At 40.0% G+C, this 15924-nt stretch overlaps 1 protein-coding gene across 1 annotated transcript in view; it reads right to left on the bottom strand.

The window, feature by feature from the left end:
• The window catches only part of LOC119856288 (adhesion G-protein coupled receptor V1), a 336541-nt gene that overhangs the window by 277005 nt on the left and 43612 nt on the right, over positions 1-15924 (bottom strand). The window contains exons 23-32 of the mRNA XM_043514160.1: positions 14488-14612; positions 13302-13468; positions 13060-13203; positions 12493-12600; positions 11321-11573; positions 10477-10599; positions 8471-8693; positions 7068-7272; positions 3708-3854; positions 1277-1532 (exon numbers count right to left, since the gene is read on the bottom strand). Of these exons, the coding sequence (XP_043370095.1) occupies positions 1277-1532; positions 3708-3854; positions 7068-7272; positions 8471-8693; positions 10477-10599; positions 11321-11573; positions 12493-12600; positions 13060-13203; positions 13302-13468; positions 14488-14612 (1751 nt within the window). The remainder of the gene's footprint in view (positions 1-1276; positions 1533-3707; positions 3855-7067; positions 7273-8470; positions 8694-10476; positions 10600-11320; positions 11574-12492; positions 12601-13059; positions 13204-13301; positions 13469-14487; positions 14613-15924) is intronic.

Raw genomic sequence — 15924 nt, 5'->3', positions numbered from 1 at the left:
TTTCACCAAATCGGCAAGTTCCAATGAAATAATATTTTGCCAGAATTTTTCAGACCAGCTGTAGCTGCTTGTGCATGGAAGGAAGATTGGGAGGCTAGGCAGAGGGTTTCTGAAACTGTAAGAGATGAGAGGTGATGGGATGCCAATGTCAAAAAATTGTTGGAATTTTTTCAACAGTTGGAAGGAGAAAAATCTGAGGCAGGAGATGGACAGAATGGGAGCCTGATGGCAGGGAAAGGAGAGGGGAAAAACTGTAGTGGTGGAGCTAAGCTGTCAGCGGAAAGGTTGTGAGCTCGACAGGAACAATAACTGCCAATGGACAATATAGAGTAGGGAATAGTCTTCAAGTGAAGACCACTGTGGCTCTGCATACAGTCCAAACAGCCCTATAAACCCAACTTACAATAGCTCGCTCTGCAGGATTCCAGCAAAGTTCCAGAATCTAGTATGACTGCACCAGCATCACAGCAGAGGTGGCACTACTTTTCCCCATACCTACATCCCTGTTTGTCCCCACCACAAGTCAAAGAGAATGTGAATGGACAGTTACATTCACTGCTTGGGATCAGCAGCAGCCTCCCAGGCCATCTCCCCTCCAAAGATTTTCTGATGTCTGGCAGCTACCGGCATAGCAGTGGGTGCCAGCCGGATCAGGCATTTGCCTTTAATTAGTTTATACTTTATAGTTAACAAATTTGTGGCATACAGTTCGTAATATCTAAAGGTGATGATGACATTGCAGAGCAGAAAAAGGAAATGTGTAACCAGTGAAGGCAAAGTTTCCCTGAAAACCTATATTCTTAAGTTTAAAGACAAATATTTAATATGCAGCAATTTGTGAGAAGGCAATAGTATGCACGAAGAATAATCTTACTTTCTAGTGCAATGCATACAAGACAAGACACCATAGTTTTTAGCAAAATAAGGGAATGATTCTGTTTATTAGTGAAAGTAACATAAGTCAAGTTAACATCACAATCAACTTGCAAAAATAACTGGAGAGTCTTTATTTGTAGTGCATATGAAATATCCTATACACAGGAAAGTTGCATAGTTTTGTATTTCTAAGGAGGTTTTGACTGCTGTGGTACTACTTCTGTTTGTCATTGAGTTGTTACTGTTGTTCTTTTGGTTTTTGCTCAAACTTAAATTATTTTTAAAAATTTAGAATATTAGTCATTAAAAACTCACATAATTGACATCAGAACTTCTAAAGATGACATAGTTTAGTATGCCATTATATTAGCTCCTTAGCAGGAACATAAGACTGACTTACCTTCAGGCTCCACTAGTTTAGCGAAGAGAGAGTCGGTATGCCAGCCAATTACACCGTAGGGAGAATCATTAGGCAAAATGGTAAGCACAGCTCGTGCTTTCTTAGGGTCTATGATGGCTCCTCTCATGGGATCCTTAATTCCCACAGTAGTGACATGGGTGAATGTTATAACAACAGTTTCAGAAAGCTCTGCAATGTTGTCTGCAAGAACGGTCAGGGTGATTGTGGACAGGGCCTGACCTTCTGAAAATGTTATCTAAAAAGAAAAAAAAATAGGTGAAACATTTTTTCCATACTATTATTTTAAGCACCTTCACCAAGATTTGCTTTTGTAAAAATCCATCAGTGAAAAAAGTGTGAACAGAGCATTAACAAAATATGCAAATGATACTGAACTAGGAGGTGGTGTGACACCATTGAAGACAGAAAAATAACTGAAAGGGATCCAGAGAGCTTAGCAACACTGACAGCAAACAGCAAAAAGAGAGTCACTTTGGAAAAATGCATGCTGTTTAATTGGGGCAAAACGATCAGAAACACAGGGAGAGAGAAATAGTTCTTTAACACTGGCCTGAGTTTTGGAGATGCTGAGTACCCACAACGCTCAATGACTTCAGCACATCTGAAAATCAAGCCATTTTTATCTGGATCTCTTAAAAACAGACTTAAGTGTCTAAAACACTCATTTTGAAAATCTGGACCTAGATGTCAGCAGAATAATTCAATAATACAACTGCATTGCGGCTTTTTGTGCCACACACTTTGCTTTCCTGCTTTGTCTAAGTCAAGAAGCAGAGAAAGTCAGTAAGTTGCTGAAAACCCCAAACCCCTCCCCTTATTAACAAATGTTGATTTTAGGGGCACAGTATTAATACTAGTGCTGGTTGAATAATATTCAACTGATAACTTAGTTGACTAATGTCATGATTTTTTTTTCAAATAAACTATTTACTGAACATGAAGTTTATTATTCACCAATCTACAATCCATTTTTTGACAATTATATTATTGTTTTAAGTTGTCACTATAATATTTTTAAATATATGTATAAATAAATGAATTGATCACATTTAAAATAACCATGTAGCCTCCCACAACATTCTGGGGGACTTCAGAAAAAACAGCTTACAGAAACAGCGGCATAGAGACTGAGAGAACTGAAACAGAGGCTGTCTGCCTCACTGTGCTCGAGACACAAAAACAGACAAAGAGGGCTGGGCCAGAGCCTGATGGGCCTACCCAGGTGACCAACTGAAGACCCGGAGAGCTTGCACATGATTGGGACTGCCAGGAGACTGAGCTGAGCCTGGGTGTTGAAAGTCATTGAGGACTTGGAGACAGAGCTGGATGCAGAGAGTTAAGTTCCAGTAGCAAAAGAGGATGCAGTTCCTGAACTGCTCTATGCAGCAGATGTCCAGAATCTGTCTTGAAAGGGTGAAAGGGCAGTCTGCCTGTTGTAGGTTTCCCTCTGCATTGGGATCCAAGGGATGAACAGGACTTGAGTGACCAAGTGCAGTCCACTCCACAAGAGACTGAGCTCCAAGACTCCACCTTGCAAAAAAGCACTGACTGTCAGCTGCATCCAGTAGACCTCCACAGCACTAAAGCTGGAGAATGGCCAGGACTTCTCAGGGTATGTCTATACTACCCGCCGGATCGACAGGTAGTGATCGATCCAATGGGGTGTGTCTAGTCTACACACAATAAATCGACCCCCGAGCGCTATCCCATCAACTTCTGTACTCCACCGCCACGAGAGGTGCAAGCGGAGTCGACGGGGGAGCAGCAGCAGTCGACTCAGCGGAGTTAAGACACCACGGTGAGTAGGTCTAAGTATGTCAATTTTAGCCAAGTTATTCACGTAGATGAAGTTGCGTAACTTAGATCGATCCCCCCTCCAGTGTAGACCAGGCCTCAGTGAAGGACACCACACCCTTTTTCAAGGTCCTGCTCCACCAGCTAGCTAAAGCCTACAGGGAGACTTTAGGGAGTATTCTGTTTACTTTCACTTTGTTGTTGGCTTTTGAGGGAAAGAGTGTTTATTTTGGTGGAATGGTTGCTCAGTCATTTATTTGATATACTTGATTCTCTGCCTGCCCCCTTCGACCCAATTCCCTTTCTTTTCTCTGATTTTATGTCTTTCCAGGAATAATTGCTGTATAACTTCATAATCTGTTAGCCCTTGATTCCTTTTATCTATAATTTGTAATGTCCTAAAAGTCGCAGGATTTGTCTATTAGTTTATGCATCCAACCACTAGGTGGAACTGGCCCAAAGAACCCTAAGGTGGGTCACTATGCACGGAAGAGAGAGGAATAAGGGTTCTACTATACTTGGGCACTCCAAGAAGGGACAACAGCTAAGACTTGGGATATTTTATAAAGTATTTTTAAATCAGTGCTTCACTAATTTCAGCAAAATTTTTACATACCATTCCTGATGCTGGAAATATATCATTAATGCTCCCATTGGCTATCCACTGTACTGTAACTTGGCCATACGTTCCTATTAAACGTTCAATATTCAAGGTGATTAAGTTGTCTTGTTCCATTTCTTCAACTTGCTTAGATAAAGAATTCTGAAACGGTACAAATATAGTACAACCATACAAATTAATTATTTGAATGGCTAGAAAACACAGGAAGAGATCCTATACTAAATACTCAAAATGATCTTGAGGCATTAGGAAGAAAATTTTAAAACTTGTATCCCCAATGTTAAGCATGCAAATCCATATTTGCACACTTCTGGGGAAGTGACCTAATTTTCAGAGGTGCTAAGCCCGTAAAGCTCCCATGGACATATTTAAATAAAATAAATAAACAAACAAATGAACAAATTGGGCAGTGCCTAAATATGTATTTAAGAGCCTCATGCTAAGTATCCAAATTTGAACTTTTTTGCTGCGATGATTTCATCCCCGGATTAGTTTTAAAATGGATGAGAAACGTGGGGAATTTCCAGAGCAGATTCAGTTTATGTTAGATTTTTTTTTTCAAATTGCAGCATTTGATTTAGCGAGTACTTGCTATGTATACAATTTTCCAGCCAGAGCTTACTGTGTTCTTGCCAGTTGATTCTGTGGTACCTGAGGGTGCAGTGTGGGTCTATCTGCACCACAGCACTCTCTCCAGATTTCTTGTGGCTTCTATTTCCCTATTTACCTGTCCTAGGTCAACCTGGCCCTTTAAGATGCGTTCTCAGTTCAGATCTCCCTTGATAGTGATTTCTCTCCAGAACAGAAGCATTCTAGGGGTGGTCATTCAAAGGAACAGGAATTTGATGTGGGCTCTATTAGCATTCCCAGGTCTATCGCACAAAGTACCCATTAACTGCCAGAGGTACTCCTTTTCCATCTGCTGCTCTGCTTATTTCCCAGCCCTTTCCACTGCTGGTCCTGATCCCTTCAGTCTCTTTCACACTAATGAAAAGTAGGTTGTTTAGACCCCTTCCCACTTTCACAGATTTATAGATTTTAAAGGAGGGACCATTATGATAATTAGCATGAGCTACCGCATAACACAGCCCATTGAATTTCACCCACTAATTCCAAGTCCACAACTTCTGTTTGAACTAAAGTATATCTTTTAGCAAAACACTTGTAGTATGCTTTCCCAGAATGCTTTGTCCTAGTCCTACAGTTTCCAGGCTGAGAACTGCCACCCTCCCAAATATCTTTGTTCTAGGTGGTAAACAGGAGCATTCTGTAAGTGGCAAAATGATTCCTCTAACCAACAAAAACATGAAGCCTTTCACCTGCTCAAAGCCAAAGTCCAAAGGAAGCTACGTAACATCAAAAACAAGTGGTAGCAAGGGAAGGCTTCTGAGATCCAGGGTTTGGTAAACCAGGATGACTTAAGAAGCTTCTTTCAAGCAACAAAAGCTAGATATGGGCCAAGCTCCAAAGGCCAACCCTGTTACAGTCCCAGCATGGACAATGCAGCCATTAAACAATGCTGGAAGGAGCACTTTGAGAGCCTTCTAAACTGCGACTCCATGGTCTCTGAAGACACCATCAAGTTCATTCCACCACACTCAGCAATGGAAGACCTTGGTGATCCCCCATCTTCTGAGGAAGTCAGGCGTACCATCACCCAGACAAAAAATCACAAGATCCCAGGCCCAGATGGCATCCCTGCTGAGGCTTTTAAAGCTGGTGGAACAATGCTTTGCCAACTCCTGGAGCTGTGAAGAAATTCCACCTGACTTTAAGAATGCCAACATTGTTACAATATTCAAGGAAGGAGACAAATCTTTGTGCAGGAACTATAAAGGTATTGCCCTCCTCTCCATCGCAAGGAAGATCCTTGCCCAGATCCTATTAAACCAACTCCTTCTCCTTGCCAAGGAACTTCTCCCCGAATCACAATGTGGCTTCAGGCCATACTGAGGCAATCAACATGATCTTTGTGGTCCGACAGATTCAGGAAAAGTGCAGAGAGCAGCACCAGGAACTCTTCATGGCATTCATCAACCTATCCAAGGCATTTGACTCTATCAATTGTGATGCCCTACGGAAGATGCTGTGTGGGTTTGGCTATCCACAGAATTTCATTTCCATCATCAGACTACTCTATGATGGGATGACTGCCATCTTTCTGTGCATTGGCTCAGAGACCAAACCATTCATCATTCGCACTGATGTCAATCAAGGCTGTGTCATTGGTCTAACACTTTTCTCCATTTACCTTGCCATGATCCTAATCCTCATCCATGAACTCTACTTTACGGAATTGGGATTGAGTACTTATGGAGGACCAATTTCTCAATTTCCGACATCTCCAAACAAAATGTAAGACCACAAGAATTGGCACCACTGACCTTCAGTATGCAGGTGATTGTGTCACCCTCACATACAGAGGCCAACCTGCAAAATACCCTAAACCATTTTGTAGATATCTATCACAGTCTGGGTCTCTCTCTCTCAACAGCCAGAAAACCAAGGTAATCTATCAGCCCTCACCTGCACAAACTACACTTTGTGCCTCCCAAAACAAGTATTCTTCTCTCAGTTAAGTCAGGAGAAAAGGGTTCGTGGAGGGCAGTGGAAGCACATACTGAAAGTGCACGTTAAACTTAAACATCAACCCAACAAACTGGGAGGACTTGGCGCAGAACAGAACACAGTGGTGCCACACCATACACCAAGCCACAGACATACTCATGAGACACAGAAGAGATAAAGGAGGAAAGAAAGGGCATAACACTCCAGCCAACAACTGGGTCTCCTCCAAGATTACACCTGTCACTTCTGTGGGAAAATCTGCAGGGCACAAATTGGGCTCTTCAGTCACCTAAAAACCCACCAATGAACCCCCTTGGCAGACATCATCCTCAAATCGAGGGATAGCAGAAGAGACAGGAACAGAGCAGAGCTGGACCTGGAAATTATCTCAGCTCACTCCATGATATAACTTAACAAGCCTGTTGGGATGCGGTGAAAGGTCCTACAGATTTCTGTAAATTCTCACCTTTCCAGCCATTCAAACACTGGACTCTGTAACAGATTTTTTTTAAGGTTAATGGATTTTATATTACTCAGATCAACACTTATTAAAAAATTAAAATCTCACACAAGGTACAGCTACTGGAACTGTTTTGTATTACCTTGCACCCTGCTGAGTCACTTACATCTATGCTGAATGGTTATAAAGCAAAACTAAATTAGAATGATAAAAGGCAATGGAGAATCAGGCCCATCACCTTTTCTGTTTACAGTTTTTACATGTTAGCGTTCTTGGTTCTGGACAAAGTATATCTATATTCTCATGACTTAATTTAGTATTGTTACCTGAGCAAATGCAATGACTCCATGAGCATTGTCATTAGATGAAATAATTATGTTAACATAACCACTAGCACCAATCTCTGCACCTCCTTTGGGGTTTTTCAGCCACACTGTGAAACATTCTTCTTCTTCTGGGATTACATCATCAAGGATATTAACTGCCAGCACAACTTCCATATCTCCAGGCTCAAATATCAATTCACCTGAACTGGCATAAAACACACACACAAAATAATTATAATTAAGAGTAGTTTGTTGCAGCAAAATGGGGAATAATCATGGCTTTTTCATGAAAGAAATATAAGTGTCATAATTTCAGTTTTAAAAAAGGTAAAGACATGGCCCACAAAATTTGTGGTAATAATTTCATTATTTTTCACAAGAAATCATGACATTTAACTTAAAATTCCTTATTTGAAAGTTTAAAATCATATTCCATCCTGTACCATACTAGACATAGACACAGTAAGTTTTTAAAAAAAATATTTTCAGAATCTTCCTTAGTTAAGGGTTAGATTTGTCAAGGAAACAAATATTAAGACATTTTATTAAAAAAAAACCCTGTCATGGTTTCTGTCGAAACCATGGTTCTGACGAACATCCAGCCTTACTTATAATGCATGAAAGAGAATTAAAGAGATGCATAAACTGATATGGGTGCATATAAATTAAAACATCAATGAAGAGACAAAAACTGGAACACTGATCTTAAAAATGAGGGAAATAACTAACTCAGGGGATAGAGAAAACAGCAAAAGTTTGTAATACACAAACCATCAACAAATGTTATACAGTATAAATTCATACATTTGTACATTTGGGTTAAAAATTATAAAAAGTAAGTAGTATAACACGAATGTGATATGAAAAGAGGAATATTAAGGTTCAGAATTAAGAAATATGGAAGACTGGACTTTAAAATATCAAGCGTTTTTTTAAGAGTTTGAATTAATGTTTTTACTAATCAAAGAGTAATTTGACTTGAAAGGGTTTTTATAGAAATAAAACAACAATTAATCATAATACAACCTCACCCACCTTGTCTTTCTCAATGAATCCAAGTAATTAAACAAGACCAAAAATTTATGATGAGTGCAATCCTCATTCAACCACAATAAATGCTTTTTTAAAATATATAAACACAAGAGTAAGGAACATAATTGCAAGCACTACATGGGCATGATCAACAGTCCACTAAGAGACACTCATTGACTTCAATAGATTTTGTAACAGCCCTTATGTTGAAAACTCTTAGTGATATCAATGAGAGTTCTACCCAAAGTATGCTTACAGGACCGGAGTCTAATATGCTCCGGAGTCTAAAACAGCAACTAGAAATACCACAAGAAACATTTTTAAAAATGAAGAGAAGCTGTAAGATGAGAGGTATAAAATGAGAAACCTACCTAGGTATAAAATCTGACTCATTGGAGACTTTGGTCAGTTCATAAATCTGGGAGTAAGAATCTCCAGACAGAACAATTAGACTTTTGTTGGAGTTAAGTGAGCTCATAGTAACTGAAGTGATATGATTAGCAGGCGGTGCTTTCAGCATGAGAGAGAACTGGTTTACTTCTGAATTCCAGGAATACAGTGCTGATCTATCTTTACCAGCTAGTAGCACATGGACTGCATTTAAAAAAAGAAGAAAAAATAAATAAAAGGAAAAGCTCAGAGACAAATGAAATAGTTTTCTACGTGCAATCCCAGAGATGCTTGCTCACAGGAACTCTCTGACCAGTCTTACTTTCAAGGTCTGAGACAAAAGAACATTTGTTCAGTATTTTTATTCACTTATTTATTTCAGCAGTTAAATTTCAAGTCCTAAATGAATGTCTGTAGAGAAGCACCTGATGTTGATCCACTTACACCAGTGTTACATCAGTGTAACTCCAGCAAGGGAGTTCAGAATACAGTAACTCCTCACTTAAAGTCATCCCAGTTAAGGTAGTTTCATTATTAAGTCACTGTTCTATTAGAGAACATGCTCGTTTAAAGTTGCGCAATGTTATAACGCCCTCCACCTGCCCTCAGCACCTCCTACCCACCAGCGGCCCCGTGGATCAACCCCCACTCCCTCTCCACAATCAGTTGTTTCATGGTGTGCAGGGAGGCTGGCAGGGAGCGGGGAGGAGCGAGGACGCAGTGCACTCATGGGAGGGGTGGAACTGGGTTTAGAGGCGGGGTGCGAGTGTGGTGGGGGTTTGGGGGGAAGGGGTGGAGTGGGGTCAGGACCTGGGGCAGAGTCAGAGATTGAGCACCCCTGGCAGTTTGAAAAGTCGATGCCTGTGGCCCCAGAAGCCTATGGCTGTCTCCAGCTCTGCAAGTCTAGAGACCCAGTGCCTCTGCGCTGTGTGTCCCAAGCATACCATGCAACCTGGCAGATTGGTTGCCCTAGGAGACAACTGGTCTCCCCAGCACCCTGGGAGGTCGGGGGGCATTCAGTGACTAACTGGAGCAGGCATTTGTGTGATTGGCTGCTCAGAGGCCAGCAGAGACATCCCCATTGGGTGTTGGGGAAGGATGCAGTGCAGTGTCCCTTCCTATGTGCTGCCACTTGCCTGCTCTGCCTGGCTCCAGTGTCAAGCCCAAACCCTCAGAGCTTGCACAGGGAGGACTCTGCAGGCCTAGGAGTGGGGGTGTTGCTGGCCCACACCTGCACCAGAGGATATTCACTTACTTAGTCACACCTTAAATGTCTTTTGTCCGGCAAAAAATAATTCCCTGGAACCTAACTCCCCCCCACACGTTTACATTAATTCTTATGGGGAAATTGGATTCGCTTAGCATCATTTTGCTTAATGTCTAATTTTTGAGGAACATAACTACAGTGTTAAATGAGGCCCAAATAAGTTATTTCAGTGTGGAAAACCATATTTAAAAAAACTGAAACATGCTCTGGCCAGGAAAGGGCAGTCCCCCTTATTATTTGTATAGTAGTCACATTTAGTACACTCCCCATCTGCTTCTGCCTGTTTCTTCTGACAGATTATGACAGATTCTTCTGACAGAAGAAATAATGTCAACATTATTCCATAAGCCAGAGGTCATCCTTTCTGTCTTTTGGAAGTCATCAGGCACCTTGGAGCTCTGTCAAATCAGGAACCCAATTAAGCGCACAGTCTCTCTCAAACAAAGGCCTTAACTAAACCTGCTGCATCACCACCGGAGTAACTATGTTTATATATTTACAACATTGCCTTACTTCAGGAGTATTTTTGTTATTCTGAGCTGCAATGTCTCCCATCCTTTCTGTGTGTCATTGTAATTTGTTTGGTGCTGATTCATATCCCCAGAAGAATGATGGACTGACATGCAGCTACCACATTTTCTTAGCACTATTTTCAGTAAGGTCCTACCACCAGTGTAAAAGCTACTATTGGAACAAGGACTGTAGTCACCTAAAACTTACCTAAACCTGAAGGAGGCATGAAGGTGTGGATTTTGTTTATAGCGCTAGAAGAAAGGGACTGAAAATGCCTGAAGGAAGATTGTCCTGTCTCCCAGACAAAAACTTCACTTGAATTACTGGATTCTGCAAAGGGGAAAGGGAATAAACCTCAAGCTTGACTACACAGTGAATCTGACCAATGATTAAATATCTGCAATGCTGGTTCACATCAAAATGTCTGGGTTTGCTAGATCTTACCACACAGAGAGCCAGATTACCACATATTCCTCTATGCTTAGGACAGGAGATATCTATGGTAACTGGGACAACGGTTGGCAAATATTGATCATTTAAAGGCTTCTATGTATGCACGCATACACCCACACACTTCAGAATGTTAAGGTTGTTGGGACACAAAATAATGCAAGACAATGCTTAGTAAAGTGGGAAGTGTACCATGAGCCTTTTCACTAGACACAGAGGTGTGTGTTAGGAAAGCAGGACTGCCTAATGGATCACATTGGGGCATAACAATTATCTTCACTGCTGTTCCATAAATTCTGCATTTCACATATGTAGCAGAGGATGCTAACAGCAACTACAGCAGTAAGGATTTAATTACCCCAATGTTCCTGGGAAAAGTGTATGTTGGAAATCAACACTTCATGTATTCTGCACATACTTGAAAATGGATGCAACACTTATATCTGCTCAATAAATAACAGAGATTGTCCCTGATAAAATTTTCATGAGAAATTGTGGTCTCTCCTCTCTAAGCTTAAATCCTTGTATACACTGCTGAACCAATTGTCTTTCCCATCAGACAGACCAGCATAAACTCATGTTTTTGTATCATGCAACATACCTTTTGCAACTATTAAATAGATATCAGACCCAAAAGTTAAGGCCTCCATGTGAGTTGTTCCATTTACTGGCACTTGATGAAGTTTTTGAAACTCATTATCTGACCATTGGTACAGAAGGGGGTGTAGGCTTGAATTCGACAGAGAAACTGCTAGGTACATAAAACCTCCTCTGGGAAACAGGGCCATGTGCAGAGCTCCATAAATTGGAAGTTGATGATGCAATATAAAAAGGTCATTATTCCACTGGAAAACCTATGGGAAATGATTAATAATTTTTTCTTTAGATGTAAGTACAGTTAGATTGTGCTAACAGAAATCAGATGTCATGCTGAAGACTTTAGATTATTTTAATTATCCTCTGAAGTCTATGAATCATTAACATTTAATGACAGGTTTCAAAGTAGCAGCCGTGTTAGTCTGTATTCGCAAAAAGAAAAGGAGTACTTGTGGCACCTTAGAGACTAACAAATTTATTTGAGCATAAGCTTTCGTGAGCTACAGCTCACTTCATCGGATGCATTCCGATGCATCCGATGAAGTGAGCTGTAGCTCACGAAAGCTTATGCTCAAATAAATTTGTTAGTCTCTAAGGTGCCACAAGTACTCCTTTTCTTTTAACATCTAATGGCTGCTCAGTGAAATCAGTTGGTTTTCTCCTTCCAGTTCCTAGTAGACAAGTATCTGCATTGCAAAATCACCCCACGCTTGGTACTCTTGTTGGTCGCCTCAACCAGAAGGTGAAAAACTGTATGGGCTTGGACACTGAGCTACCACTTACCTCTAAAGATGGTCCCTCCACATGAAGGTTGAGGTACAATGGTAGGGTGGTATAAAGAAGCTGCATGCAGGTTTATCTGTTCTGAAGATAAGAGAACGTCTGTCTCTAAGGCTGCTACTTCCCCTTAGCACAAGAACTAAATGACATAATTTTCAAAGTAAGAGGATTTCTAATAATGATTCACATCTGGTATATTGTATGAGTTCATACAGACAATACTGGTAAACCCAAATCAGTCTGTAAACTTCATTTTTATTCAGCTTCTTGCAGAATACAGGGTAGCAAGTCAATAGTACTTTAAACCATTATGCTGATTGCCACTTAGGAATTTCCAATCAGAGCTAAATGTATACTGCACACATATTAAAAATGAAAAGGAGAGATCATTCCAACCTGTATGGATTTGGAGTCAGTTGTATGACTTGCAATAATTAAATAATCTTTTCTTTCAACAGTGAAGTGTTTTACATCTCTGGTTTCTGGCACTGAGAGAGTCTGTATCTGTAAAGAAGGCACAAGGAAAAGAGAACTTTATGAAGTGATTCAAGTTCCTCATATATGGCTAATTTGCCTAATGGAGGAATGTTATTCAATACAAAACTTTGTTAAAGTATCAAAAAAGTTCCATGATTACACAGATCTGACTGTTCAATTGTTCTGACTGTCCTGACTGAAAATGTCATGAAAATATTACGGACAAGCTCTGGCATAAACAAGTAAAACTCCTTTTAAGTAAATAGTGCTGCACCAGCTAATTTTAAATCAATGTTACCAGAATTTAAATTCATTTGGCTTGTAATAAAAATTAAGATCTTGACACTACAGTATATGAACATCTTATTTTTAAATGCCATGTTTTATGTCACTGCAGAGCACAAGTACTGTGTTGGAGCTCAATACTAAACTGGCTTCCCAGGAATGGGTTTTTCTAAAGCATCTAAAATAAGGTAGAAGTCTTACCAGTAGTACCCTGAGTCCAGGTGTGAATGTATACACACGATTGTTGGAAGATTCTTGTTTGGTTACTCCATGAGTAATCACTAGAAAGACAGCACCATTGATGTGAAATGTCACACAGCTCTGAGGATTCCATATACTGAAGTCCTGAGAGGAGAACCATAAAGAAAGTTGATGAGGTAACAGGACTTTACAAGTACAATTAGTACCATCCATGCAAAATGGATTAAAATAAAAACATTTACCTCAATGGGAACAAAAACTCCTCTCCACTGATAGACAGAAGAAAAGCTAGCTGGGGAGGTCCGCAACAGAACACCATATAAAGACTTTCCTGATGTAAAGAAACACCAGCTAGATACTGACTCTTCCACAAAACTTTGTAAGATAGACAGCACACTGATACCACCCTCTGCAATACATTAAAAATACTAGTTACTGGAGTATACGTGAGGGATTTCCAATCTTATCTTTTATTTCACAAGCCAACTTCAGACCTAATGCCAGGAGAAATAACACTGCTGACATCACTCGGAACTTGCATTTTATTAGCGTAAATGCATCCAGAGGTTAAAACAATGAGAACACAATGAGAACACAACAGATTAATGTTTCTGTAATACGTATTCTCAATACACAAGCATGTCATACAGGGAATTTTTGGTAGACAGAATCAAAATAAAGCAAGCTAATGGAAAAGCCATACAAGAAAAATACAAAAGAATTTTTCCCCAATCACCACCAAGATGAGACAGAAGTCAGACTTGCAAAGACTTGAATAATTTACAGATCTGTTTAACTGGATATTTTGAATGTGTTGTCAGAATTAAATTACAAGAACGAAAGCTTGGATCCCAATCCTGCCAACTATTATGTGAGTATCTTTGCTCATATGAGTAGCCCCACTGAAGTTAGGCCTCAGCCCTGCAAAGATTTACATAAGTGCTTATCTTTAGGCACTGTCCCTAGTCATATGGGACTCCAATGGAATTACCCACACTGCCTAAAATTGAGCATGTGCCAAGACTGAGGCTTTATAATATAAGCTCTTTCAGACACAGACAGGCATCTTGACTGTGTGGACAGTACTTTTGCATGTTGTGGGTGCTACAAGAATACTCATACCACTACAACCATGTCTTATTTAAGAGAAGTCTAGCGATAATACTGTTCCATATACACTGTTGTGAGATAGGGGAGACTTCAGAAGTCTCTCAACTCTGACAGAAGTGACAGTCAGTGGACTGGCTCTAGTGAAGCTGTTTTATCTATTGAATCTTAACACACTCAAAGAAACCTTTTAATGCAGGAATTTATTTTATCAACTCTGAAAAATGGATTTACATTTCAAAACTAGTCTCTTTGTCTCCTTGGCCAGTTTACTGATGTTACCTTTTAATAAAAGTAACATTCATTGAGAAAAGAACTTACTTATGCCAAATGCAGTATTGGACAGGGTCTCCCATTCCACACTCACAGACATATTGAGCCTATTACTTCGGGATACTTTCAAATAAAGGGTACTGTTAGCTTCTTCAACTATCAGAGAACTTGTCCTAAATGTGAGAATTGCAAAAATAAAGAAACAGGAATTCCTTTTACAATGTATGAATTGGCGTTCTGAAAAACATCATTTACATAGTACAGCTTCAGTGGTAGAACAAACAACAGTGATGGAAAGAAATCACTAGCAGCTGGTTTCCTTACAGGTGGTAGCACCACTGTCAACGTTGCCCAACTCTTCCCATTATAAGACCCTGATTTCAGCTGCTTATAACTTGGACAAACTTTAATCATTTGGGATAAAGGTTTACATGTCTGTCAGGCTGAATATTTTGGAAAATTTCAACTAAATTGTTCAGCCATTTCTAGGAATGAGAAAACATATTTTACCCATGTTAAAAATTCTGGAGATCTTTTCTTTGACTCAAGCTCTTCTACACTTTGGCGCAAGGATTTGAAATTTGGCGTACTAGTGTGTCAGGATATGCCTTTTGCAATCTCCATAAAAATCAGCCCAAATTTGACCAAATTATAAGCCTTTGAAAAACTGTAGTTCTCACATGCTCATCAGAGACTTGGATTGTATCACCTGAATTCTCCAAAGATTCCATTTGCACTGGGAAAGCTCCATCCAGGGAAGAGCAGGACATTTGATGCAACTGCAGTTCTGGGCTGTGGTGGGTTTTTGGGTCTGGGCACCGGCACTGAGAGCAGGGAGCCTGTCTCTCCTGTATGCTCAGTGACCACCCCCTGCTGGGCCAGGGCAGCATGGAGGAGGAAGTTGCCTGATTCGAATGCACAAGGGACAAGAGAAAAGGGAAGCTGATTGGGACGAGGAGCTTGGCAGGAGTGGAAATTGGGACTGCAGGCTGGCTGGTATAGGGTGGGGAGACTGGGACTGGAAGCCAGGAAAGGGAGACTGAGATAAGATGAGTAATTTGAATAATGTTCTTTTAACATAGTAATTTTGTGTGTGTGTGATTATAAATATGCTGTTAAAGAACAGTTGAAAAGGAAGTTAGTCTTCATGCTGACTCTTTCTTCACATAACACACTCAAAGAACAATTTAGATAATAAATAAAGATAATAATAAAGATACAAGTTATATGGCTAAAAACAATATAGTAGTAGCAAGAGGACAATCTGAATCTAAAAACTCAGTCAGGCCAGCTCTGGGTCCAATTTTTTTTTAAAGTGTCAGTACTATGTAGTCTAGTGAAGAATAGTTTATTTTCAATTTTCTGTTCTCTGGTACAGAAGCAATGTTATTTAACAATCACCAGATATTTTAAAAGATTTTCAATTACCTAAAACTGTGGATTGCTCATTTCCTTGTTTTCTTTTTAACAGGTCCACCAAAGAAA

Source organism: Dermochelys coriacea, chromosome 5, assembly GCF_009764565.3.
Source record: "Dermochelys coriacea isolate rDerCor1 chromosome 5, rDerCor1.pri.v4, whole genome shotgun sequence".
Taxonomy (NCBI): domain Eukaryota; kingdom Metazoa; phylum Chordata; order Testudines; family Dermochelyidae; genus Dermochelys; species Dermochelys coriacea.
Note: the sequence above shows the minus strand (reverse complement) of the source record. Positions and strands in the feature narration are given on the sequence as shown.